This window comes from Stegastes partitus, unplaced genomic scaffold (genome assembly GCF_000690725.1).
Source record: "Stegastes partitus isolate 25-593 unplaced genomic scaffold, Stegastes_partitus-1.0.2 Scaffold232, whole genome shotgun sequence".
Taxonomy (NCBI): Eukaryota; Metazoa; Chordata; class Actinopteri; family Pomacentridae; genus Stegastes; species Stegastes partitus.
Window position 1 is genome coordinate 58,160 of NW_007577963.1, and position 27,076 is coordinate 85,235.

The following is a 27,076-nucleotide window of genomic DNA, read 5'->3' on the forward strand; positions in this document are numbered from 1 at the left end:
CGGACGCTCACACGTTCAACTAAAGGCAGACGAAAAAACAGCAAACGTCTCACTTCATCTTCCTCCCGCTTCACTCAAATGGGAAAAAAAAAAGAAGTTAAAACCCTGAGACATGTTAGTGTGGTCTTTACTTATCATGTATTACAAAGTCATATATACACGGGGATGCATAAAGTCAGTCCAAAAAAAAAAAAAAGAAATAATGTCACTGTCCTTGTGAAAACATTAAAAAAGGCAAATAAAAACAGCACAAGGCAATGATGACATGTTGAAGACTGCACCGTTCTGTGTTACAGCAGAAATACTGGATCTGGGACTACGATGAATGAAAAGCACAAAAATAAACAGACAACAGGTCAAATGGAAAAATATAAAAAAAAACATCCACAGCACCGGTCTTGAAAAATGTGGACTTTGGAATTGTCTATAGCACTACACAGTGTGTCCGCAGATATATGGCAAACAATTAATTCATTACTGCTTTGTTTTCTTACGTATTGTCCAAACACATAAAACGACTTTGTGGATGCTTCAATAAGCTTTTCTTATATATAGATATAGATATATTTATATTTATATATAAATACAAGGAAAGGCTTGGTCAGGCAGTATAAAATTACAATTCAAGATGTTCCAGTAGCTCAGCATCACTTTTTAAAATCAGCAGTTACTCACTCTAAATATTAGATTTATGGTACCAGCTTTGTCTGATGGTCCGATCTGATTGCGTAGAACAGAACATATTTACTGTACATCATCTGATCACATTCAGTTAAGCACTAGAAAAGCCTAAATAGAGTCATTGCCTATTTCCTATATATCATCTAAGGTACATCTTCATTACTTCTTTCTTTTCATATAGTACAGCTAAAATAGTTCCTGTCAGCTTCTGGAAAGAGGAAAAAAAAAGAAGAAGAAGAAAATAAAATTCTAGTTGGAGCATCATAAATTATAACTATCATACAGCACTGCTGCGAAATACGAATATATACACTGTATACGCTGATCCCAGAGCAGCTGGAGCCCACGGCTTCCAGCTCCGAGACAGCAACGGTGACGGACCACAAGCCTCCAGTCAGTCGGCCTGTCCATCACGTCCCAGACCCGGCGTGACCCTCAGCAGCACGTCATCACTCACCAGCTGGTATCGGTAAATGTTTGACAGTAAACTTTGAGCCAAATAAAGAAACTGCTCTCATCAAATTCAACAAAATCTCCAGGAAGTCACTTGAACGGAGAGCGCACGTGTACCGCTGAATAGTCTGAATACTGACATCTTGATGTAAGAAGACAATGTTGGTGACAAGTGTTGAAGTGCTGAGGCAGTGAGGAGGCCCAGACACGTGTGACGGCGGCTCACAGGCTGCCGATGTTGGGGAAGCTCTTGAGCTTCTCTGGAAAGTCGTCTTTGTAGAGCACCGGGTCTGCGCGGTGCTCCACCACCTTCAGAGGCATGGTTCCAAAAACCGACGCAAACTTGTTGATGCACTCAGATCTACAGGTGAAGAAACCATCGTTTACTTCATGTACATTTACTTAATGTTAGTATGTTATGTACAGTATGTAGAGGTTATTTACATTTCTGTTATTTGTATTCAAAGGTTCCCATCTCCTCCAAAGACATCTCGTTTATCATTTCTACGTTTTATATACGTTCTCTGACGAGTTATTTTCACGCAGTTTTCTAAACCCGTCTGTGTCCAACTTTACTTCAGTGACTGCAGATAATAATGAGACTTTCTTTTTGTATATTTTATAACCTGATGTTTTAAAATGAACAGACTGCTTTGAATTGAGTTTTATGTCATTGTTTGTGTTTGTTCCTGTTTGCTGTAGTCGGCTGTAAACCAGGCTGAGCAGATAAAGTCTGTAGTAGCAGGAAGAGAAAAGAAAGGAGGGAGAAAATGCAAATGCACTGTTGCTATATATGCACCAGTGTAGAAGAAACAAACCTGTAAACCTGCTGTTTATTACAGATGTGCTGTAATAAACAGCAGGTTGACAATCATGCTTTTTTCAAATAATTTTTTTCGAAAATGCAAATAAATGTAGTTTGAATTTGTTTTTATTGCTATAAATAAATACTAATACAGCCCTCGATTTAGGACTTTTGAAAATAATAAAAAGAGTTTAAAAACAGTAATATTGAAAACACTATCAGGTAATTTAAGGGGGGAGATACGTGTGCTTGACATTTCCTGCTACGGTCTGTTAGCACACAGATAAAGAACTAAACAGATTCTACTGAGCTCACTTCAGCCACCCTTCGCCAGACAAACCTCCTTACCTCTCCACCATGTGCGTCTGATCCAGGGACAGTCCATCGATTGCTGTACATTCGGGGCACTTGAACTTCTTCCTCGGGGTCACCTGAACAGAAGCAGAGTCACACCAGTACGGTCACCGTGTTGTTAAACCTCGACAGCACAGACAGAAGGTAATAAACCAGTCTGATGAAATGAGTCTGTCACATCCTATAAGAAGGTTTGTAAAAGACAACACATTGAAAAATGTCCTAATGCTCCTCAGTGGAGTGAGAATGAGATGATGAACGGCGTTCCTCAGTGGAACCTTTATCAACAGCAGTGAGCGCTCTGAACCTGTAAATGTGTTTGTAGAAGAAAATGAAAGACACACAGAGGAGGGAGGACAGACAGGGCTGGCCGAGGACGCTGAGTGTTTGCTGAGGGAACCTGTTGGAGATGTGGTGGGAGGTGGGACGCCGGGTGCAGCAGCAGTAGGGAAGCGTGCAGCCTGTGATTTGACGGCAGGGTGTGCGTGAGTCCCAGTGAGCGTAAGAAAACACACTCAGAGGGGGAGTGCCGGTGAGTGACACCCAGATAAGGGAGGTTAAGGTCGAGCTCGAGCTCAGGGCCCCTGCACCTGGGCACAGTCAGTGTGATGGGGCGGGGGAGAGGCAGCGATGTTGAAGGGTGACAGCTGATCAGACCCAGAGATGCAGCTCTGCTATGTCGGGCCGCAGCCTCCCACTGAAAGCTCTAAATCAGCCAGGGCTGTGAACGTACCTTTATGGGGGCTTTGCCGGTGATGTTCGCCACCAGGAAGTTCATCGCAATATCTTCACAGTTCATGTGAGCATCCACCCAGTTCTTGATGTCTCCTGGCATCTTGTACGTGTACAAATAGTTGAAGTACTGGAACAGACACACGTTTACAACATTGAGTAATGCAGACAGTTTAACATAGAGACCTATGAGTATGTAGGAGGAACCATCCATCCATTATCTATCCACCGCTTAATCCTTGGCGGGCTGGAGCCTATCCCAGCTGACTCAGGGTGAAGGCAGGTTCACCTGGACAGGTAACCAGTCTATCACAGGGCTACACTTAGAGACAGACAACCAAGCACACTCACATTCACACCTACGGACAATTTACAATCACCAATTAACCTCAGCATGTTTCTGGACTGTGGGAGGAAGCCGGAGAACCCGGAGAGAACCCACGCTGCATGGGGAGAACATGGAGACTCCACACAGAAAGATCCCGGGTGTCCTCACCGGGACGTGAACCGGCGACCTTCTAGCTGTGAGGCCATGGTGCTAACCACCTTGCAGCCCTTAATCGATAATGTCTTCTCTAAAACAAGTTCTCTGCATTCCTGCTCATGCAAAGTACAACCAGCAGCTCAAAGAGAAATGTCTTGACAAAGAGACAGAGGAAGAGCTCAAGCAGTCAGCCAGCCCTTCTCAGGTCACCTTGTGGTAGAAGGCAGCTCCAGTCAGAACCATGGACACCTCGTTGGTCCACTCCGACTCGTACTTCCACTTCCCCATCTCATGGTCCCAGAGGTGCAGCCGCCCTGGGTAGCCCACCAGCCTGTCTGGGAACTCTCTCCATACCTGCAGGACAGAAGACAGATCGTCTGACACATTCGGCTCAAGTGAAGCAAAGCATTGATGGATTACAGTAAAAGATGAGTGATGGAGACCAAGTCCCAGAGTTCAGAATGAGTTTCAATCTTAAATGCTTAAATTTGGAATAAAATAACGCAGTCTGATCCTTTATTTCTGAGCCAAAAGACACAACTCAGAGTCAAACACTGGAAAAACAAATTACAGAACAAAATACTTTCAGACAGAAAATTACTTTGAGTAGCTGAATTCTGGACAGACTGCTGGTGTCAATGGGCCTGGCACCAGCAGCCAATCTGATCCTGGCCCTGAAAGCCAGAAACCCCATCACCAATCAGACAGACAGCTCCTCTATCCTGCCCGTAACACCACGTAATTACCCCTCAATTGAGCACAATTTTATTAAATGGCTTCTAAATGGATTCAGGTGAGCGTGCCCAGCGCAGTCGGGCTGGACAGGTATGTAGGAATGGAAAGCATCAGCTCCAGACCTGTCATCGTTCTTCACACATCAAACACGTCCAGCAGAGAGAACCAGACTGTAATCCCCCTGAATGACTTTAAACTGTGGGATCAACTTGAAGTGGTTCCCTGTAATACCTGCCATCAGGGGAAGGATGGTTAGATTATGTTGGTTTTTCTTCTTCTTCGTTCTCTCACCTCGTAGCCAAACTGCAGCTCATCAGATGTCAGCATGATGATGTCATCGTCGATGGCGAGCACAGCTTCGGTCTCGATCTCGTCATAGGGGAAGAAACGGTTGCTCAGCTTGTTCTCTTTGGTTCGCACAACTTTGAGAGGGACGCCGATCTTCGGCCAAAGAGACTCTGCCGGGAGGAAAAAACACATTTCTAGTTTCATACAAAAGCAGCTTTGAAACTCTCTCGTCAATAATCAGTGAACAGAAAACGCTGGGTTATAAAACAAGATTTCTTTGAAGGTGTCCAGGATTTTTTAACTGATTTTGGACGTTTTTGTAACCCTGAATCCAAAAATGTCATCAGCTTTCCTGTATCAGGTCAGGTTTTTATGCCAACTCGATTTTAACAAAAATCGATTTTGCCACTAAATCGATTACATTGTTTGACATTAGCGATTAGCTTCATGCTAAAATAAGCATGAAAAGCAGGTTTTATGAAGTTGGTGAGCGGGTGTCTGTTTGGAACAAGAGCAATGTAGCAGAAGACATCAGGCGTATTTCTACGCCCTTCAGGCCGAAGCCGTTTGTTTTCAATGTATGTACTGAGGGAAAGAACGCTAAATATAAAACAATACTGAAGCAGAGAAAACTATCATAAACTGCAACTAGAATTATGATCACACCATCCGGTGGTGTTCACTCAGATAAAATCACGTGACTCTGTTGTGTTGTTCATAAACCAGGGGCTAAACTTTCCATCTAAGTTTAATTCACCTGCAAATATTTAGAGCATCAACTTGTGAAGGTTTCAGAATTTCAGGAAACAGAAAAAGAATTTTGTATGATTTTGTACAAAGCATAGATACCTGCACATGTGCACAAAAATGTAAACAAAACAAAAAAAAAGTGCACGTGGCGACAAATCAACATGTTGACCTCATTGAGGAAAACCAGTGTAATGTTTGGATTCAGCTCATTTCAATGGTCCAAAATCAGCTCAGAGAACTTTGACACCAAAATGGGTGCAGACCAGTGAAATGTTTTGGCTGTTTTTCATGTTCACGAACAAAAGAGAAAATCTGCTGATGATGTTTTTAGATGATAGTAAGACTGGTCACACAAAAAGCTATCTGAAGACGTCACAGTGGACTCTGGGTAAATGTGATGGACATCTTTCACGGACCACGCATTCAATTCAGTAAGAAAACGAAAATCAAAAATTAAATAACAGAACGTTGTTGTTAGTTGCAGCCCTATAAAAGACACGCACATCAACACACTGTTTCTCTAAAACACTATTTTCAAACTGTAGCTGAAGACAGTGATATCAGTGTCAGAAGGAAGTATGATGTCATCTACCGCTGACGGAGATTTTGAAATCCACACTGGCAGTGGAAAATAACGCTCTGGAAGTTTAACTTCACTCACTGACTCGTATCGCTACGCTAACCTCAAGCACGTGCAAATCTAACCACACTCCGATTCTTCATGAGGCAGATCAACAAAGTGTTTTCTCAGGGGAGCGTTTCAAAGATCTTGGGCAGTGTCCATGGCACAGACTATGGTACAGACAGATCACACAGCCTGTGTCCCCTCATTAATAGAGTAACTGGGGCCTGGCAGCCTATAAAAGGAGTTCCAGGTCCGTCTAACCACGTCTGAGGTCTCCTGTCAAAAGCTATTGTCAGGAAAACTGCTATGTTAAATGCCCAGAGTTTCTTCTTTCACTCTCTATGTTGCTGTCATTCCTTTTTATTTCCAGAGTTGGAAAGAGTCAGAGTGAGGGAATCATAGGCTATGATATGAATTCATAACACGCTAGCCCCACCTCGTATGGGCTGTAAGACGCTGTGACTTCTTAAACTGTATTCAACAAAACTAAATGTCATGATGTGAAAAACAAGCGACGGTTTTCATGCATGTCATCGTAGCTGAGTGGCAGCTCGTCTCTGCTGCACATCTAAAAACACACAAGAGTCAAGACAACGAGGACATAAAGTCATTTATGTTTGAACAAAACATGTGTTTCAGCCCCAAAAATAAAAAAGCAGTAATGAAAAAAAACATTACTTGGCCAGCATGTTCCTAAAAGAAAACACGGGAGGCTGTAAACACATGAGGCTCTGGCTTGGTGTGAACGGGGAAGAAACCTGCCTTCATGTTGGCCCGAGCCCCATGAGCCTGACCCGTCAATGGCCCCTTGTTAATTCTTATGGGACACAAAGCTCCAGCCAGGCGCCGCTGATGCCTCTAATGAAAAGGCAACTCTCAGCCATGAGGGAGCACTTCAAAGTTCCCTCACTTCTTCATTACATTAGCCAACTCTTACAACAGCAGGACAAGTTTAATTCTTGGTTAAGAAACGGTCTTAATCTGAGGCGAGCTGTCAGTGGGATAAGGTACGATTAACTGTTTTATACTGAACTGCCATATTAGGGCAACTAATTAGAGCGCACGGTGCAATAAATAACAACTAATTAGAGCTTACTATGACAAATCTCTGCTGGACGACATGCGCTGAAGTCTTGTTTGAGTACAAGACGGGTAATGACAAAAATTATAATGAAACAGAGTACTGCTGGTAAGTCAGTACTGGGACCCATTAACATCTCTTACTGGTACCAGCGCATTAAGTCTCCTGTATGTGTGTCACAGCTTTAACTGTCAACCTGGCAGCTGTCAGGGAGGAAGAGGGACTCATTTGTGGGTTCAAATTAATAAATCACTCAACGTTACATGATGTTAGAACTGAAATCAAGGCTCGTTGGGGCTAAAATGATCAATCAGGGGAGAACATCGAACTGTCAGTGATCACTAGTCTGACTTTAATCAACTAGATGTTTACATGTCTTTGGAAAGCTTTGTGAGCTTCCCCATTTTGACCAGAAACCCTCCCACTTACCTTCAGGAGGACTCTTGTTCTGGTTATTCCACACCACCAGCAGCTTTGCCAAGCTCGGCACCTTGGAGATCTCCGTTATGACCCGGAACAGACTCTCAACGCGATCGTAGGTCAGCACCACTGCGGTGAACCCTGGAGCTCGTGGTGGGATCAGAGGCAGGAACAGAGGGCTGTTCACACTGGACCACTTCTGCACAGGACAGGAAACAAAGACAAACACAAGGCGTTATGGTCAGAAACAACACTTTTTATGCTTTATCACTCAGTCTGTTTCTTAAGTTCCAGAGCAGAGCTACTGTGGAGCTCGCCTCATGTATCGTGTCAGCCTCATCTGTCAGGGTTTCCATGATTTAATGCACGCTGCTTCGCTGGACAGTGAGGTCACCTGCAGTAATTTCCAGATGATTTTCTGCTTTTTATAATGGAGAAAGAATCGTCCAATAATGACTCTCAGGGGCGAACAGAAGCAGAGCATCGAACGCCAAAAGCTTCCAGCCAGAGTGCCAAACAAACCTGATAGAAGCAGCAGCACGAAAGGACGAGGAAGGTCACGGAGGAGTCTGAAAACAAGACAGGTTGGCTCCCCTCCTCCGTCTGCTGAGATGCTATTATGACCAGAGAAGCTCTTGTGGGAAGCAGGAAAATGAGGGTGGGACGGAGAGGAGGAGGGGTGGAAGTGGGGAACAGTGAAAGAGGAGAGTTTGCCAGGTTGTGACTTGTGGCCGTCTGTCGTCAGCGTGGAACTTGGCTTTTCTTTCATTGCGCCCTTTTAAAGCGGCCTGTAAATCCTGGGAGTCGCACTGACTCCAGGTTAGATCAAATGACACTGTTAAAGGAAGGAAGCCACGGGAGAGCTTTCTGATGGTGTGTGCAGCTAATGCTAAACTTCAAAAGGTAAAAAAAACAGTCATTTAGACGACAGTAACACCAGAAAAAGAAGCAGTTCACGACACGCACCAGCTAACACAGGAGCATCAGGGTTTAGTCCCGATAAACTTCATCAAAGGCTCTGAAAACGTTCCACCCTGGTTACAGTGACAATCAGCGCGAGGAGGGCAAAGCGAGCACATCTAACGCAGTAAATCTGTGGGCTTCTTGAAGTCCACATAAAGCCCGTGTCTCCTCTGGTCCCAGGTGGCCGCAGAGTGATTATGTGGCTCCTTCCACAGCATCAACACACGACCGTCAACAGAGACACAGTCGCTGCCTTTTGCACAACATCAGTCGCTCCGCCGCCAATAAAAACGCACTTTACTGGCAAGTGGAAACTTCCTCGTGGTTGTTCTCACATTGTCATACAAAAAGAGGGGGAAATAATTAACCTAACACATACACGCAGCGAAGATGCATTAAGACGGAATAAAAGACGCAGAGACCACTTAAGTCATTTGTCAAACAGAATAAATTAGATGAAAAGAAAGCCACAGCTTGATGTGTCGCCAGCGGATCTAAAGGAGCTGCTTTGGGGTTTTTTTCCGACGTTGTATTTGCACTAAAAAGAAGAATTTTATTTGGTTATTTGAACTGCTTAAGTGGTTCTTCCCAAACCATAGACGCCCTAAAAGGTGCAGAGATTAGGAACGAGATATAACAAAGAGCTGCTCAGTGTTTACAGCGTGCTTCTAGTGCGTCTCTAGATTCCTGCTGAAGCCCAGAAACAGTTGTGCATTTAACTTTAATCACATATATAAGCATTACTGGTGTTCATACTACCACTAGCAACACATATTAAGGGACACGGTGGCAGATTAATGCTCATCTTTCAAGGTGCTGAAGCTGCAACACAACATCTTTTGTATTTGGATAGTGTTGTGTGTTTTTTTAATTATTATTATTTTGTCAGCTAATTGGACTCCAGGAGAAACTGACTCTCAGTTTTAAGCCTATTTCAGTAACCGTAGTGGGGGAACGGTGCCGGACTCTTTACCGCTTTTAGCCTTGAGCGATTCCGTCTAATAAATTTCACAGTAAATAGTTAATCACGTGTGAATGTAAACACCTTCAATATGCAGCCGCAAGTCAGCAATTCAACCTCAAACCAGTTCTTTCTGTCACATCTTATATTCAGCTAAAACAAAAGTGCCCAAATCAGAGAGTGCTGCAACTTCTAAGCGAGATAGCGATCAATTGCCACAAAAACGTCGTAAACTCTGGCAAATTTGAAAGTCTGAGATGCCTCAGTTCTTGTAATGTATAAACCTTACAAGCATACCCCCTACCTAAAAGCCCCAAACAAAAAGCAGCTTGTCCCCCTTTTTCTGAAACCCCCTCTCCAAAGGCACCAGCAGTCCTGGGCAATGTGCTTTCAATTACCACCCTTAAGACTATAGGAGGAGAGGGGGGTAAAATGTCTGCCTGATTTATTTAGTGCTGTGTGCAAGTTCTTCTCACCATCCATTCACTGGATCCATCGACAAAACACTTCATCTCCCATCTGAGGCAGGAATGGCCAAAGGTCTGTAGCCTGACACAATTAACCTCCTCAGGGTCTGGACAAACTTTCAGCCCAGAGTAATGCTGATAGATCGGGCCGGGCTTTGGACACTCTGAAAACACGCTTTGACGTAAGCGGGCAATGTCAAGTGTAGCTTTGGATTACAAGCTACCTGCTCAGAGTAAAGCAGTCAGCGGTAGTCTGGAGAGAGCAGCTGCTCCACCCGTTACTCCTGAATAACTATAGGTGGAAATGACAAGCATCAAAAACAGCCTCCAGAGGGCTGCTTGTTTACACACTCACTGCCAGTGCCACCTCTCAAATCTCACTATTTTAGTGGATCTACTCAAACTGGGATCCTTGCAGACGTTTGACAGATCCAAAGGCATTAGTATGCATCTACACACATGCTGACATGCACACGCCTCTATCCCACAGGCGGAGGATGGAGGAGACTCCAGATCAGACCGGGCTGATTAACAACTCCTGAGAGATGGTCGCCCAGCCAAGATGTCTACAGCCACAAACTCCCACAACCGCAGGGATGCTAAACACACACACACCATTCTTCACATCCAGCGTGCTCTTCAAACACAATGACTCAGACATATAGGAACTTATTTTTCACCACAGCGGAGGCATCCTCCTATTGCAGAACTGCTGACACAAACTGGCTGCCTCAGAGCTATCTGGGTGTATACCAAACTGCGAGGCGCTGCTTGTGTGGCGCTTCAGAAAGAGGGAAAGCATCCACTGTCACTCTACTACAGAGGCTTCGATTTACAAGGCACAGGAGAATTTGAAAGCTTATGTGGCACTGGGAGCGTCTGGAAGGCCAGAACTCTATTCTGGCTGAGTGTCATTCAGATTTCAGACTTGTAGGAATACAACTGAGCAGCTCAGCACAAGACTGTGTTGATTATCGAACACGATGTTGGAAGAGGACGGCCTTCAGGGTACAGTGATAGCAAAACAACACACAACTGAAAGATAACACTGGATCATAATTACAATGATCAGTGGCTGAAAGTCAGAAATACTTTTAAAGTGTACACAAACACGTACCACCACAGGTGGATTGTTCCACTGCTCGTAGGTGCGTGCAGCGTATGGGTAGATGCGGTCATTGATGATCTGGAGCGTCGTCAAGCCAATGGCCTTCATGGAGCTGAAGTAGGCCTCCCAGAACCAGCGTGCCTATAGACACAAGTACACAGGCACTTAAAATGGATCCAAACAGACAAAAATGTGCAAGAGAGAGCAAACACAAAACACATTTTAGGTTCAACATTCCAGTTTTGGTGTGTTTATCCAACGGCACAGGAATCTGGTATAAGGCTATACCATTTATTTGGCAAACTTCACAGTGAACTACTTGAGCAGAGAAATGTCTCAGACAGAAATAAACCAGCTCACTGCTTCTGCAGACAGTCGAAACAGACAGGAGCAGTGAATATTTAACAAAACAGACAGCAGAGGTGCAGCATCGCATGTTTGTACTGACTGAACAAAAATGACTATCATGTGGTTCTTAGCGCATGCTGCACGCAGGTGTGAGAAACCCTGTTATCACTTCCAGAGTTACACCGTCATGGACACACAATGATTCTGCTTTTTATGCCTGCACTAAAGAGAATGTTTACATGGACGACAATCATTGACCTTAACTTGAATACGAGATTTTATTCAGCTGTTGGCATGATGCTAATATCTTTAAACAGTTATTTGTTATTCCAGTTTTTTTGTTCTAGAGTGCAGCCGCTGCAGAAGATAATACTCGTGTGATGTCACAACTGTAAAATCCAGATATTTCTCCCTCGGTCCAAGTCTTTAAAGACAATCTCGCAGCTGTCTCCAGCCTCGTGTCCTTCAACAGCTCTTCTTCTGAAGACCTATGAAATCTCTTTCGACTGTGCCTGTTTTACTTCAGCACATCTCTGCTTTGAAACGCACACTTTATGATAAGTGAACTCTTAACCTACATGTTAATGTTATCACACTGGATGCTGGAACATTTAACTCCAACCACCTTCACTCATGACTCACTTTACATAGTATTTAAAAACCAGGATTACAGGCATAAATAAAAACAATATCAGTGCATTGAGTCTGTGTACTGGAGGTAACTGAAGCTGTGAGTATTGAGAAAGCTTGAGGGACAGATCAGAGGAAAGAGAACCCAATAAGAGTTAATGAGGCTTCAAACAAGACTGTCTCCTGCCAGGAGGGCGCATGCTGGTACCACTCCACCAGACACTCCACCAGTTCCTCCACAGCTTTAAGGTAGAATAATGGATGCGTTGCATTTGTCAGGTACCTACAGATTTCAATCACGTCCTCCTGACGGGATGCAACGACGTATATTAGCGGCTAACGCGTGTGCTCTAAGCTAAACAAAGACTTTCTGTTCTCTGAATCACAATGTGCGTTTATTGGACGAGGGACGGGGGTGTACAACAACACAAAAACAGCATTTATTTTTGCAGAGGGGGTGAGGAGAATCCAAAAAGACTTTCTAATCTCAGGGGGGAATCCCAACAGCCTATAAATCAGCCAGTGATGAAAGTTTCTTTTCCGACCGGGAGGAGGCAGAAAGCAAACTGTGCTGGCCCGAGGGCCCATCCCACCACCCTCCACCCTCTCCCAGCGCCTGCAGGAATTTTTATGGGCAGGGAAGAACAGACATCACTGCGAGGGGAAGAAAAAAAAAAAGCACTCCATCTTCCAACTGCAGCATGTAGCCTATAGTCTACACTTTGTTCCTCTTTGTTCTAAAACAAGATGTGTAGCATTAACAATACGGAAAGTCTGACCTACTTAACCCATGAGCTAACCATTTCACTCATTAAAAAAATATGTATAATTACACCCATTAACCTGCTGCAAATACTGAGACATAATGCACGTCAAACGTAACAGTCATCTGAGGTAATGCTTGGTTAAAACCAGATAATCTTCTCATTTCCTTCTAGTTTAAAGAGCTCCTCCGCAGCTCCCACTCTTCTGTTGTTCAAAATTGTAAAGAAAAAAAAAACCAGGAAGGTCCAAGTGAAGAACAGAAAGAGTTCAGCTGACAGGAGTCTGCATCGCTTTGTTTAACTTAGTGCAAGTTGTCAAGTGCCTGACAGATGATTAAACCTATGGAGCAGAATTGGCAGCCACTGAGCTGTGGACAGAACCAGGCCATCATTAGTGTTTCTGACATAATCAAAACCAGCAGTAAAACCCAGTCTGCTTCAATTGTGCGAGCTGCTCACTGGGAATATTGTTTTGCTGGAGATTTATTAGCGCTTTACTCTTAACTGTGACCAAAACATTTGCACACATGCGCTCACACACACGTGCACACGCATTCACGACTTAATAACAAATAACTGGTGTAAATCAGTCCGTATTAGAACGGCTAAAATAAGCACCAGCAGGACTTTGGGTCTCGACTACCGAAAGTAAATACCGCTGCTTCAACAGCAGGCTTCATGTGGGATTAAACGGTCCTGGTGCTCGGGAGTCTCTTGGTTTTCTAGATAACCGACTACCTCGTCGTCACACCACAGTTTGTATGGCTCTACTATGTACAAGCACACCACAGGATGCTGCCTCGTCCTCCTCTGATGAAATGAAATGAAAAATACTTTATTCATCCCAGAAGGGAAATTCAATTGATTACCAGCAGGCTGTAGATCTACCTTGGAGTTCTGATAGCTTGTGCATTTCTGATCGTAAGATAAAAGGATCCGATGGAGGGCCTCAGTTAAAAGTTCAAGGAGATCAAATTTGCAGCTCTGGATTGGCGAGATTAATAATCTGTTATTACATTACTGACCGACCAAGAAGCCACTGACACCTGTCTCTGTCCTGATGGTTCTGTTCTGTGTGAAGGGATGCAAGTAAGAAAAAAAGAATAGATTGGGCGAGGGGAGGAGCATGACTCGACGTATTCTATAGATCAGCTGCTGCCACTGGAGACTTTAACCAAGTTGGGACGACAGGTATGAATAACAGACCAACAGAAAACGCTGCTGGTCGAGTTAAAGCTCAGCCCCAAGGCGAGGAGTAGTTTGAACTGCACCTTTTGCCGTAAACCCGTCTTATAAACTCTAATTGATTTGTCTGTCTGGGTTACTCTAATCAGCATCTATAGTGTCCTGTTCTGAGGGTCCGACCCAAACAGAGCTCGTGGGAGTCGGTGCACAAACACGGGTTCAGTAGCCTCGCCGGAGCACTGTTAACATCGAACAGCTGTTTAGTATGTGGCCTTTTAAAAATGTGGCCTAAATGGATGCTATTACATCATCTCAAATTTGAAAATGAGTTCTGCTGTCTCAACCGAGTCCGCCGACTGCTGACAGAAGCTCAACAGTAGTCGAGTGCAATCTGACCAGATCTCTGACGAGACCTGCTCCGTAGGTTAACCAAATGTTCGGTCCCTGCCCCGTTAGTGCCACTCATTACATACACTACAGTAAAAACCCAATAAAAACTACACAATTAACCTTCCAGAAAGACACCTAATGAACAACACTGATTACTAATTTGAAGACTTACTGCTACTGACAGATGATTAGCATAACTAGCTTCAGCCAATCAGCTTCAGTCTCCCCATAAAATGATCCATTTTTGCAGTAAATGTTCTTTAGAAGATCTGCTCTTGTGATGACTTTTTTGGCCTTTGACTCACAAAACGAGCAACTATAATTCATGCTGACAAGGCCTCAACCTAGACGTATAATAACAAAGCACGCAAGTTGTCCATCGTATGGCATTTCCTTTGAGATAAGTATGCATTGTCCACTCCTATTTTTACATTTGTCAGCTTAAGTCAGACCACATGGGAACGTACTGTAGATCCACTATGAAATCAAGGGTTGCTGAGCCCTCTGCTGGCGAAATTAATAACTTACATCAGCTTTAGGACGAGATCGGTGAGGTTTTTAGATGCAATACTGGACGGTTTATCCTGAAAATGTGTAGTGTTTGTAGTCAGATTAAGTGGGATGTACAAATCAGGCTTTCTTAGAATGTAAATGAGAAATTCTATCTAGAACCACTGATTATCATTATGTTCCTATGATTTCAATCATTCATCGTTTTCTAGAGGAAAAAATAAAAGTCTTATAAAAAGAAGCACTTGCTGATTTTTTTCCCAGTAACTATTACCAGTGGGACAGCTCATAGTGATTCTGTTAATGTTGTTTCAGAGTCAGACTTTGACCAACAGCCCACAAAATCCTGCATAATTGGAGCCCATTAGTTTCATGATATTCACAGTAAAATTACTTCTGCAGAGAAATGTCACAGCCAAAAATAAACCTGCAACCAGCTCAGTCCATGTGCAGAGAACTGAGCTAGAGGACTAGTGAAGAACAATGTCAGACCTGTGTTAGCCAGCTAGCACCGAGCCGTCCACACAGAGTGCCCCCTCCCAACTCCACAACCTGACGAGCAGGCCATGTTTTTGAGCTTGTCTGGTGTAATCCAACCCCAAGCCCATCTCTGAGCCCTTGGCCTAAAATGTCTGTTTGGCCAGTATAATTGGTAAATGGACTGGAGTTGATACAAGGGAATGAGGAGCAGCTGAACTGGTGCACTTCTCTCATGGCTGCTTTGACTTTTGTTTATTGTGGCTCAATGCAGATATCAAATGGAAAGAGAGCGAGCTGTCTTCCGTGCATTTCGCTGAAGCTAAAATCAACAGAGCTGAGTCTTCTGAAAGCCTTTTACAATCTAAACTGAGCAAAAGAGGAAATTCAAACTTGCAAAAAAGTGAGGCTGGCATCCAAACTTCTGTCTTTTGCACATCACACAAAATTAGCTTTGGCTTCCACAGACCTGACTGGTTGGTTGGCTGGTTCGGGACCAGGCAGGCCCTGCAGACATGACATGTGAGTGGTCCAAACCCAGTGACAGCACCTCTGACCACCACGTCAATCTCAGACTTCAACCAAATGTAGGGCACTCCAGTTTTGCACGAGTTTGCAGGAATATTTTCTCTTCAGTTAAACGTCGTGACCGTTACCTGTCTTTGCATTTCTTCAACTTGTCTGTGAGGGATACTCTTCAGGATGGTGTACATCTCTGACAGCTTCTCCTCGGGAATAACCACAGATGCCCTACGGTGAAACAGAAACAGTAAATCAGTAAACTCACAATGACAGGCTACCATTTATTTTTCCCCACCGCTCGAAGACTTAGCCAGACCTTTTCCAGTCGAGCACTTCAGAGAACGGCAGAATGTAGGAGTCAGCCAGGATGACGGGGACACAGCCGGCCTGCAGCACATCGCTGAGGGCAGCCTGACCCAGACGCGCTCCTCGCAACACCACGCAGAACGAAGACTCCTGTGGAGACATTTTGGGAGGAAACGGCGAAGGGGACACGTGATTTAGCGTCGTACAAACAAAGCAAAACCAAACTTTACTGATCAGTTTGGATTTGAGGCCACAAAATAGTACATTAGCTCCAGTTTTGGTTCCTTGGTTTTTAATTTCTGCCTTGCAAAAAGGTGTTCTGTCACCCATAAAGGTACTTAGTAAAGGCCCAAGAATGATTAGTTTCCAGAAGCCACATTGTCCACTGATCAAATATGTATAAAGAATCCATCCTATCTACTGTATAACAAGCAGTGGCTGCTCTGGTATCAGTATTAGGACTTGTCATGGGAATTTTTGTCAAGTTATTCAAGAACAACTGGTAACTGAACTTCAGACGAGTGCAGCTGATTGTTTTTATGTCGCTGTGCCTCTCACCTGCAGGATCTGCGGGTAGTCATACACCTGGCCCTTGTAGCACCGTTTCCGTGCGGAGGCGGCGCCCTGGGAGAGGTTGCTGCACTTGTCAAGCAGGAGCAGTGCTTCTCCGTTTTCCTCCTTCAAGCGCTCCAGTTCAGCACGATACTCGCGGTGGATGGCGGTTTGAGAAGACAGGATGAAGTAGCGCCGCGGCCTGGACGAAGAGAGACACGACACACGTCAACCGACATCTTATATTGTTGGCTATAAATCATTTCCTAAACAACACTTGAATGTTGATCATCTACAGCTATTTTTATTTTATTTAGAGTTCCATCGTAAATACTGAGGACTGTACAAAAAAAGAACAAACTCTGTAGAGTAATTTGGACATGATGTAATCGTCAAACACCATAATGAGAGCTAATGTGCGACATGTGCTCACCCCGGCTGTTTCTCAGGCAGCTCCACATCGGCAGAGAGGGGACTGTAAACCGGGATGCTGACATCATAACCCTGCCTGTACGTCCACGTAGAGAAACCGCCTCCAGCCAGCAGCGCCCTGAAACAAATGAACCTGGACTGTAACGAAGCGTACACACAATGGGAACCTCTGCAGACACATAAACATCACCTCAAAACAGAAACTCATCAAGTTATACTTCTGCTTCAGGTCAGCATTTTAGCGACCAGCTGATGTGAGATATGAAGTCAGATGGAGCGGCCGGGTTAATAGATCCACCAGGTGATGAAATGTGTTCTGTTCTATTCTCAGGCGATGTGAATATAAAGTGGAACCAGACTGCCACACACACCTGGTTCTGATGGGGCTCCGTGCCAAATGTACTCCAGCTGGATGAGCCCAGGAAATTCCTTACAGCTAAAGATAGTGTTCATAGTCTCAAGTCTGCGTGTTCATAAACCCAACCTCCTCCATCCTGAACATCACTCCAGCCTACAGGACATCTTGAGACACACGGCTGTCGGCTGGTAAATGCAACCAGATTTGAAACACCATCTCAAAGGCCCTGGAAAATATTTAATCTTCACCTGCTTGTAAATAGCTCTTTTGTCTTCATCAAGTGATGAATGTGAATGAATGTGGGTATCCATGTTTGCATGAAACTGAATTAAATAATTTTTTGGACTATTTGTTCCTACAAGTGGCAAGTTGCTGATGGAAACTTTGGAAACGGGAATCTTGACAACGTGCTTGTGTGATGAATAGAAGTTGAATTTGATTTGGAAATTCTATTTGTTTCACCTCATTTTTAAGGTTAACTGCCGCCAGTGGTACCACAGCTTTACAGTTAATGGGATTCATGCAACAAAACTATGAGGCTGAACTTTTTCTCCTTAACTAGCAACCCAGCAATGTAATCAATTCCAACAAGCAGTACTAAGATGGCGTAGAATTAAATCATTGTTAGTAATGTTTGATTTCACAGTGACTCAGAATATAATGAATCCATTAAAACAGCTAACTACCTGTCTCTGGGCACGTCTAAGGCGGTGTTGTAGTCAGGAGGGCCTCCAGGTAACATGTTGAAAAGCAGGTGATTCATCCCTTTATCCCATCTGCCGAAACACAAACAGAGGTTAGAGCTGGAATAACACATCCAGTAACGTATTACTTAAAAACCTGAAATTTAAATAAAGGCAGCTTCTCTTATTACCTGTGTAAAAGTTTGTTTATTAAACAGTGGTATGAATTAATGTCGGCTAAAAGTAAGGTCTTGTGGCATTTCTGTCTTACGTGTGCATTACCTGTATTTCTGACATTTTAGGATGTTATTGATTATTCAATATATTATCAGATGCCTAACCTGAACAGTATATAGTAAATGTTTCATTGAAATCTTTTGGGGATTGAAATGTTTAATAAAGAGCAGTCAAATTAGTTAGAGGTAAATTCTACTACAAGGTCAAAACTGAAAGGTAGGTCTACAGTAAACACTCACCTGGGTAGCAGCGCCAGCGCCTGGGCAGTCTCTCTGATCCGCAGGGAGTTCTGATTCAGCACATCAATAGACGGGACGAAAAGACAAGCCCTGGTGACGTCGTCGGTGTAAAAGTCACTGTCCGAGATGGCGCTGAGCAGATCGTTGTATTCTCGAGACAGTCCAGTGCTGCTGATTGGAACTCCTAACTCATCCACAAACCTCTGCAGAGGGTAAATGTAGACCTACAAAACCAGAAATTCAAAAAATGAGTCATAGCTACAATTGCAAAATATCAGCGCTCAGTGACGTGGAGGTTGCTGTGAGAGGCGGTTTACCTTTATTCTGTTCTTAGGATTGTAGCCACATCTGTATACATCGAAACACGTGTGCATGCGACAGCTGAGGTCCCCCCGCTCAGGTATCGGACTGGAAACGGGCAGCCGGATCAGAGGAGCGTCGTGGACGCTGCGTTTATCGAGGGTCCAATCAGCTGTAGACTCAATGGAGTGGGGCCAGAACTGAAACATCCCGGTGGCGATTAGTCCGAGCAGCACCACGGAGAAGAGGGTGATGTAGTAGATGCGGTGCTTGGTTTTCATCCGCGGGATTAGGGCCGGACCCCGGGAGCTGTACTTCCCCGAGGCATACATGTCTGACACCTCTCTGTCCAACCAGCCGCTGCAAAGACAGACTTCTGATCAACCACAACTTCATGAACCGCTCAGACAATAAGACGTGAAGTTTACTGTCAGAACTTTAAACCCCTTATTTGACCCCCAGACTAGAGGATTAATTTCTGTTATCGGTCCCATGGTTCAGGTCTAAAACAAAGGGGGGCTGTATTTGTACTGTTTTAGCCCCAAGCTCCCAAAAACCCACATATACAGACTAGTATTTGCATGAATTTGTATTCTTTTCTATTAGTATTTTTACTGTTATCCTATTTGATGATTGATTGTTATTACTAATGTTTTATTTTGTTCCTTTAATGTTCCATTCTCGTTTTCAAAAGGTTTGTACATGTTGATGTTCTGTAAACCACCTTCTAACTCCAGTTTTGAACATGTAGAACAGAAACAACGTCCAATATTTTCATCATAATCACACTACTTGGGTTAAAACCATCGCCTGTAACGTTAATGAACACAACCAGGAGTTCATATTCTGATTCCAACCCCTTGGCTGTAGACAGCACGTAGCTAAATAACGTCAATTTTGATCATAAAATCCGCCGTGCCAGTTCTCCCAGGTCAACATATCGACCACAACGTGAAAAAAATAACATCTCAAGGCTAAAATAACCTTCAATTTCAACGCCCAAGTGTCAGAGTTTAACTGGGAAACGAACAGCCGCTAACGTAAACTAGCAGTTAGCTTAAACCAGCTGTGTAAACATTCATGCTAAGTTGTCCCGCTAACGTCACTACAACACGTTAAAAACCAAACACAAGGCGATTTATTTGTTTACATTTATACTCACCCAGACGTTTAACAGAACGGCCAGTTCGGTCTTAATTCATGGCAACGATTAGAAAGGAGGCTACACTTAGAAATACAACGTTGATGCTAACCTAGCGTCAAGCTAACGTTAGCATCGCCAACGGAAGTCGCTCTTCTTCGCGTCTTTGTGTGTGTGTTTGTGAATCTGGAACATCGGCGCTGCTCTGCCCTCCAGTGGCGGTGATGCATGCGAACACGTACTGGTTGTCACAGGGTCGTGTGGTGGTGGGAGCCCCGGATTTGAACAGGACTGTACTCTTACAGATTGTGTCATCCGATGCTTGAATGTTAATATTATGCACATTTTTATCCCACATAATTCCCTTTCTGACAGAGATCTTGCTAATCTTTGAATGACATTGTAAAGAAATGTTTTTGACATATTCTGAGCTACATTTGGACAAAACAAAATCTGTTCTTTTCATATGAATTTACATTTACAGACTGTTTTTCTTTTTTTTACACGAGAAGACATGTGAAGGATTATTGGTCGGTTTGAACAACAAATAAAAGCTTTTACTGTAACATGTAGAAAGTTATAGGAGCACTTTTGAGGGAAGAAGTTTTAGGACCATCAATTTTAAATTAATTGACAACGATTACATTTTTGTTTGTTTTTTAAAAAAAAACTGATTTTGTAAGTGTCGTCTAAAATGTATGTCGCATTTGGAGTTAGAGCAGCACCGTACATATAAGTAGCAAGTTTTTGACTAAAATGTCTCAAAGTAAAGTTTCCACCAGACGCTTCCTTCCCTGGAAGGTGATTTTATAATTAGCTTTATGATGACAAAGTTGTAGTCTGTTATGACTTAATGACCTGATCTATTATCTATGCCAGTGAATGCAGACAAATGGAAAAGGGCTAAATCAAGGGTCCAGTCATGTAATAAGACCAAACGTGTTTATGCTTGACTACCAAAGTGCCATCCATCCATCATCCATCCATCCATCATCTCTACACCTTAATCCTCACCAGGGTCATGGGGGGCGGAGTCTATCCCAGCTGACTCAGGGTGAAGGCAGGTTCACCTGGACAGGTAACCAGTCTATCACAGGGCTACACTTAGAGACAGACAACCAAGCACACTCACATTCACACCTACGGACAATTTACAATCACCAATTAACCTCAGCATGTTTCTGGACTGTGGGAGGAAGCCGGAGAACCCGGAGAGAACCCACGCTGCACGGGGAGAACATGGAGACTCCACACAGAACGATTCCCAGGCTGACGTTTAAAGTCAGGATCTTCTAGCTGTGAGGCGACGGTGCGAACCACTGCAGTAAAATACTACGAATCAGCTAAATTAATGTATGGAGTAAAGAGACATTGCTTTGTTTGTTCACATACCTTTAAATTAAGGAAGTGTCTCATTCATCCTGAAAAATAAACTTGTGTTGGTAAAACTTTCTGCATCAAACCTTCACTGTGTCCTTCACACACTGATGAAGACAAATGGAAAGAACTGTAGTCTAAAGAGAGATTTGCTAAATAATAGCACATCTTACCTGACAGTAGCGCTGTAACTGTTGTTGTTGCTGCTCCGAGTACGAGTACTTCCATTAGCAGTATAATCCAGCAGCTTGTAGTATCTTCAGCTGGTGTATCAATTATTCATTTAAATACTACAGCTGCTCTCTGCAGACCTTTACAACCTGCCTCACAAGTGAACTCCCACTCTGATCGTTGATCTCCTCAGTACTGGGCCTGTTCCAAAACCCACATTTGTGGTTCTGAGCACTTCAGTGAATGTTCACAAGTCTACAGTTACCGTGTCCCACATCGGAGAATCCCACATTGGAGAAAAGCCAACGTACAACGAAACTAACTTAGACTTGGCTGACGCTCACTCCGCAGCGTGGAAACTCTCAGAGATGCATCACACAAGTAGGCACTCGTAAGTACAGGTATTAGGATTACACTTTAGTGTACATTAGGTAATATCAGGATGAAACAATGTGGTGGGGCTTATATAAAAGAGTTTTGTGTCTGTGCTGAGACACATACAAAAGTTTGACAAGTTATGAGAACAATAACGGCTTAAAAAGACAAATTCACCAGAAAAAAGTAACGGTTCAGTGCAAGATGTTCATACGGGGACTGTTCAGTATAAATGACACCCAGTGGGGTATATATCATCTACATGTCATGCAGCTTTATTGATGCAGTAGGTATTTTTTAATTAAAAGCTGACATTTGACTGATCGGCTTCATTTCGAGTCGGGCAGCGACCACAGATTACCCAAACGGCCTCGTGTCCATCATTAATAAACCCAACAAGGCTCCACGAACAAATAAAAACAAACGCTTCAATAAAACTCTGGCAGGTTATCGGGAGTTCTTGTTTGTTTCAGTGGTTTGTTTTACAAGTACTAAAGGTTCTCCTGCTAACTCAGTAGCTCTGCTTTGTGGGACCGGTCCAGGTGTTACCAAACAGACACCTCCCATCTCTGCTGCCTCGTCTGACCCATGACTCCTCCATAAGGCTCGTCTCCATCAGACCCGCTGTACACTCATAATGCAGCGCACCTACACTTGGGCTTAAAAATAGCTCAAACAGCTCATCTTTACTCGGGATATATCTGCAGTCAGCAGTTCTGAAAACGATGACGCACTCTTTACATCAAAGCTGAGCACAAACTTTTGCAGAGTGAGTAATTTGGCCTCTTATGTGCTGTCCGGCTGCGTTTATCTGAAAGTCAAGAAAAGTAGAACATCTCTGAGGAGAAACTCAGCACAACCTGGACGACAAACATCTAGAAACTAGACATTTGGATGATACTCTGAAAAAGTTGACAGACATCCACAGCTTTGTTTTCCATAGTTTGTAATTTATTCCATTACAGGCAGGGCAGTGAGGGGCAGGGGTTAAATACATTCTCATTGTGGGGCAGGAAAGGAGGGAAGCAAACCAGGTAAACATGGACAAGACATAGTTGAATTATTTCTTTCAGTATAGACCAATTTGTAAATCTGCCAATAGTTTGAATAAATATCTTTCAGATGAAATATTCTTTTTTCTATATGTCGATACTGATATCTTTTAATATAGTCATTATCTCCTTATTGTTATATAGTTGTTTTCTACATGACTCTATTGGAATTAATCTCTTTTTTTCTTAGACATCTGCATAAATAATTACACATAGAAGATGGTGCTGTACACATCGTGGTGGAAAGTACTTCCTTAGTGTGTGTGTGACCAACTGCAAGCGAAGCTACTGAATGTAGGAAATTGCTGGCTCAACCTCAGTGCATCTACTGGGCCTGGCAGCGCCGTGTGAGTAGTGTCAGACTGTAAACTGGCTGGAACTGTCTGCTGTGAGTAACCACAGCAAATCTTATTCCAATTAGAGAGAGCGTGCAGACCGCTCTGGTGACTCCAGGCTCGGCCGGCGGTGGCGCTGCACCAAAGGTCTCCGTGAGAAGGCCGTCGCTCCGCCGTGACACGTTTGCAAAAAAAGCATATTGTCACCATGCCATGGCAGAATGTCAAATACTTTTCCACTCGGACAGAAAAAAAGCTGAAATACAGAACTCCTTACATTTGGGGAAAAAAGTTCCCGTAGCTGTCCTAAAAACTGAGATAAAAACCACTGACATCAAACCAATCTGTTGCAAGAGCAATAAGGATAATAATACCATAAAATATAGCAATAAAAGTGAGAACAACATTAACCAGAATAAATAATGCAAACTGTGAGCCACCTGTTACACCCAGAGTGGTCGGAAAGATGGTACGCCACGCACAGGGTTTAAAGTCGGCGTACGTAATGTTCGAGCCCGTTTAGTCGCTCAGTCCAACCTCAAGGATGTTTGAGATGAACCAGATTAAAGGGAAGCAAACACCTCGACGTCCAGAACGGCCGAGAGCACCTTCAGAACAAGAGAAATGACATCCGGGGGACACCTTCAGGATACGTGGTCGGGTCCTGTCTGGTGACCTGGGCCTCTCAGAAAGCTGGAGTTTCTACACGATGATCATTTCTGGACACGTTTACAGCTTATTCACTGTGGCTTAATGACAAGACTTGTTCTATACCAGCCATGCTACTCTGAAATGCATAAAACATGCAGATTCTGACCTGGGCACATTGCTAAGAGCTCTCCAAAGAGAAAAAATGTACAGTATCTATGAGAGTAGGACAACTATTAGCAAGTTCCTTATTTGTTCGAAACCCAATGTGCAGAGGTTGTAGTTGAAGTGAAAGCCATGGCAGTGTTTCCATGTCACCGGGGACACGTGTTCTGTGGCGCTGCTGTGTAACAGTCTACGTGGGAACCGACAGAATGGCCGGGGAAGGAGATCATGAACTTAGCTTGTGTTTAAATAAAGCAATATCCATATACATATACAAAATTACATCTCATAAATACATTTGGCAAGACAATGTTTGATTTTTTTTGGCAAAGGGGGTAAGTTGAGCAAAATGACGTGTGCAAGAGGAACCAAACGTCGATCTAAGTGGCTTAGTGACGATTTCTCTTCAAGAATAAATAATAATAATAATAATAAAAAAAAGTCTTCATGCACTATAAAGAGTAACCAAAAGACTCAAAAACATCCATAGGCATCTGTAATAACTTTGTCACAATCACTAAATGTTTAAGACACATGGATTCTCACCAATGCAACACACTGACTCTCTTTCTCAAAGTCGATTCTTTGTGGACCTGAGGAACGTTTCTTAATGTCTTCTCGCGTCGGCTTTTATTAACAAATATGTCCGTCTTCACATTCCTGATTTAAAAAAATAAAATAAAACGAAAAGCTGGACAAGTTTCCGGAGCTGCTGAGGGCGCAGGAAGTCGTACATCAACCCAGATGATGTGCCTATGCTAACCTCTTCTACAGTGTGAGTTTGTTGAATCCCTGCTCAGTTAAATATTCTCCCTTTGATTTTTGTCAAGTCAGGGAATCGATGTAATGCGGATGCGTCCCCACATCGTTTTGGAATGGCATTGTGAAGCTACAGTTATTTATATTCACCCAAAAGCAGCACAGCCCCCTGGCATGCAGAGAGAGGTATCTTTTTTTGTTTTGTTTTTTCTTAGTCATTGCAATAGTGTGAAAATGCTATAAACAGAGTTCAGAGGGGACACCTGAAGAATGGATCGAGTTTGTGACTTGGTCGGTCAGGTTCTGTCGTTGGATCTCTGATGAGTGACTGCATTCCACTGCATGCATGTACTGTGATATGTTTTCAGATTTGGATGACTGCACCTCGCCATTCAGAGCGAAGGAGACGGGCGGAGCGCACTACACCATCGACGATAGCGTGTTCTCCTCGGGACAGTGGCAAGGGCTAGATGTTCGTAGGGAGTGGATGGCTGGCGGCGCGCCCTCGCTGGGGGAGAGGTCGTTGAGCTCCTCGGACGACGAGAGAGGGAAGGAAGGGGACAAAGAGATGCCCGAGGAGGGGTCGGCAGATCCAGCAAAAGTGCGTGGGGGCTTGGGGACCAGATTGGGCTCCAGCGTCGCTCTGGCCAGAAGCTGTTTGTCGTCCAACTGCTGTCCATCTCCGAGACACTCGCCCTGGCCGAAGGAGCCCCGGCCAGACTCCGACTCCCCGTCAGACAGCTCCAGGGGCGGCGAGCTGCTGCCGTCCAGCCTGAACAGAGAGTCTAAGTACTGGGCGAACTCCAGCACCGCCTGGCTGGGGTTTCCGTTGGATAGCTGGGGCGGAGGAGTCGAAGCTGTTGTCTCTGCACCTAACTGTTTCTCTGCTGTGTCCAGCTCCCAGTCTTCCTTTTCTCTATCCACTGGTCTGGAACCGATCTGCGGGCTCAGGGGAGCGATGGGGGTGCTCCCTGGGCTGTAGACGCCGGGCATCTGTTGGTGATCCCCATCAGGAAGCATTTTTGGGCTGGCGTTGGGCTCTGGCTTGTAACTCTGAGCCATGACACCCTGGTTCAGAAGAGCTGGGGAATGGTGTCCGCTGTAGCGAGGCGTGGCGGGGGACAAGCGCATGGGGTAATCTGGGGTGGATCTGGATTCCACTGGGGTAAAGAAGGGCCCGACCTCCCCCAGGTGCTCTGGCGTGTCCTGGCAGAGGCAGTCTGCGGCCAGCAGTTCAGTGCGAGAGCTGAGAGACGGGTTCTCCTCCGGGATGGGGGCGTCCAAAGGGAACGGGAGGCTACCCAGCATCGGCGAACCCCGTAACGCAGCTGAGGAGCGTCGGGAGTCCAGACTATAGAGGGACTCGGCGTCTGAGAGGCTCTCCATGACGGCCAGCGGCGCTTTGCGGTCCCTCAGCTCCACCGCCAGGCGCTCCCGGGCTCCACGCAGCACCACAGGCACTGGGGGAGGAGGGCACTCAGAGAAACCGTCCAGAGAGATTTCAGACTGGGCACACGAACTAGAGGAGAGGAGAGGAACGGGTTGGAGAGCCGTGATGGGGGAGAAGAGAGGAGAGGGGTCCAAAACACAAGACAGACATAAAAAATGGGTCAGAACCACTTAGTAGGGACGTTAAGGAGGAGAAAACAGGACGTGTTAGTACTAAAACTAGAACTAAGCTCCACAAACTAGACAAACGATGCAAAGTATTACATAGATGGAAGGAAGAAGAGAACGGGACAGACTGGGAGTGGATCCTAGTGCATGTCTGCTCTTGTATTAGACTCTAATACAGGAGCGCTAATACCAGAACCGAACCATTAGCACCAGGATGTCACACTGACTGGAGACAGGGGTTGAACCAGAGGGGGCGAGGGGGGAGCTGAATACTACCATACGTTTCAACTGCTCTGGTGGTCAGACAGCGTGCATGCGTGCATGAGAGAAGGGAGCACATTATGCAGAATTAGTATTAGCATGCTTTGCTTACCGTAACAATGGTTTTTGTCTTGTTTTTTTTTTGTTTGTTTTTTAAACAAAACAGAACAGACAGAAATGATGGTTTTGAGAGAACAATAGAGTCGGAGTTAGTAGCAGTAGTATTGTGTTTAGTACTGGCTATATAGTTCATTTGAACAACAGCTCAGGATGAGATTTACTCCATTACAAACTGAGTTAAAGGATCAACCTGCTTTAAATATTCTGTGAGGCTC

The 27,076-nt window shown here is 44.3% G+C and overlaps 2 protein-coding genes across 2 annotated transcripts in view; both read right to left on the reverse strand.

Moving 5' to 3' along the window:
- Positions 1 to 109: 109 nt before the first annotated feature.
- On the reverse strand, positions 110 to 20,129 carry ext2 (exostosin glycosyltransferase 2). Its single transcript, XM_008281359.1, has 15 exons — positions 20,003 to 20,129; positions 18,858 to 19,200; positions 18,541 to 18,764; positions 18,068 to 18,157; positions 17,025 to 17,141; positions 16,598 to 16,793; positions 16,050 to 16,189; positions 15,868 to 15,961; positions 10,917 to 11,048; positions 7,418 to 7,607; positions 4,536 to 4,702; positions 3,720 to 3,863; positions 3,027 to 3,155; positions 2,288 to 2,370; positions 110 to 1,495 (listed from the first exon to the last, which is right to left on the reverse strand). The coding sequence occupies exons 2-15, from the start codon at positions 19,170 to 19,172 to the stop codon at positions 1,357 to 1,359; spliced, it is 2,160 nt and encodes a 719-aa protein (XP_008279581.1). The 5' UTR covers positions 19,173 to 19,200; positions 20,003 to 20,129; the 3' UTR covers positions 110 to 1,356.
- A 2,704-nt stretch (positions 20,130 to 22,833) lies between these two features.
- The window catches only part of dagla (diacylglycerol lipase, alpha), a 37,469-nt gene continuing 33,226 nt past the window's right edge, over positions 22,834 to 27,076 (reverse strand). The window contains exon 20 of the mRNA XM_008281360.1: positions 22,834 to 26,382. Within this exon, the coding sequence (XP_008279582.1) occupies positions 25,284 to 26,382 (1,099 nt within the window). The 3' untranslated portion in view covers positions 22,834 to 25,283. The remainder of the gene's footprint in view (positions 26,383 to 27,076) is intronic.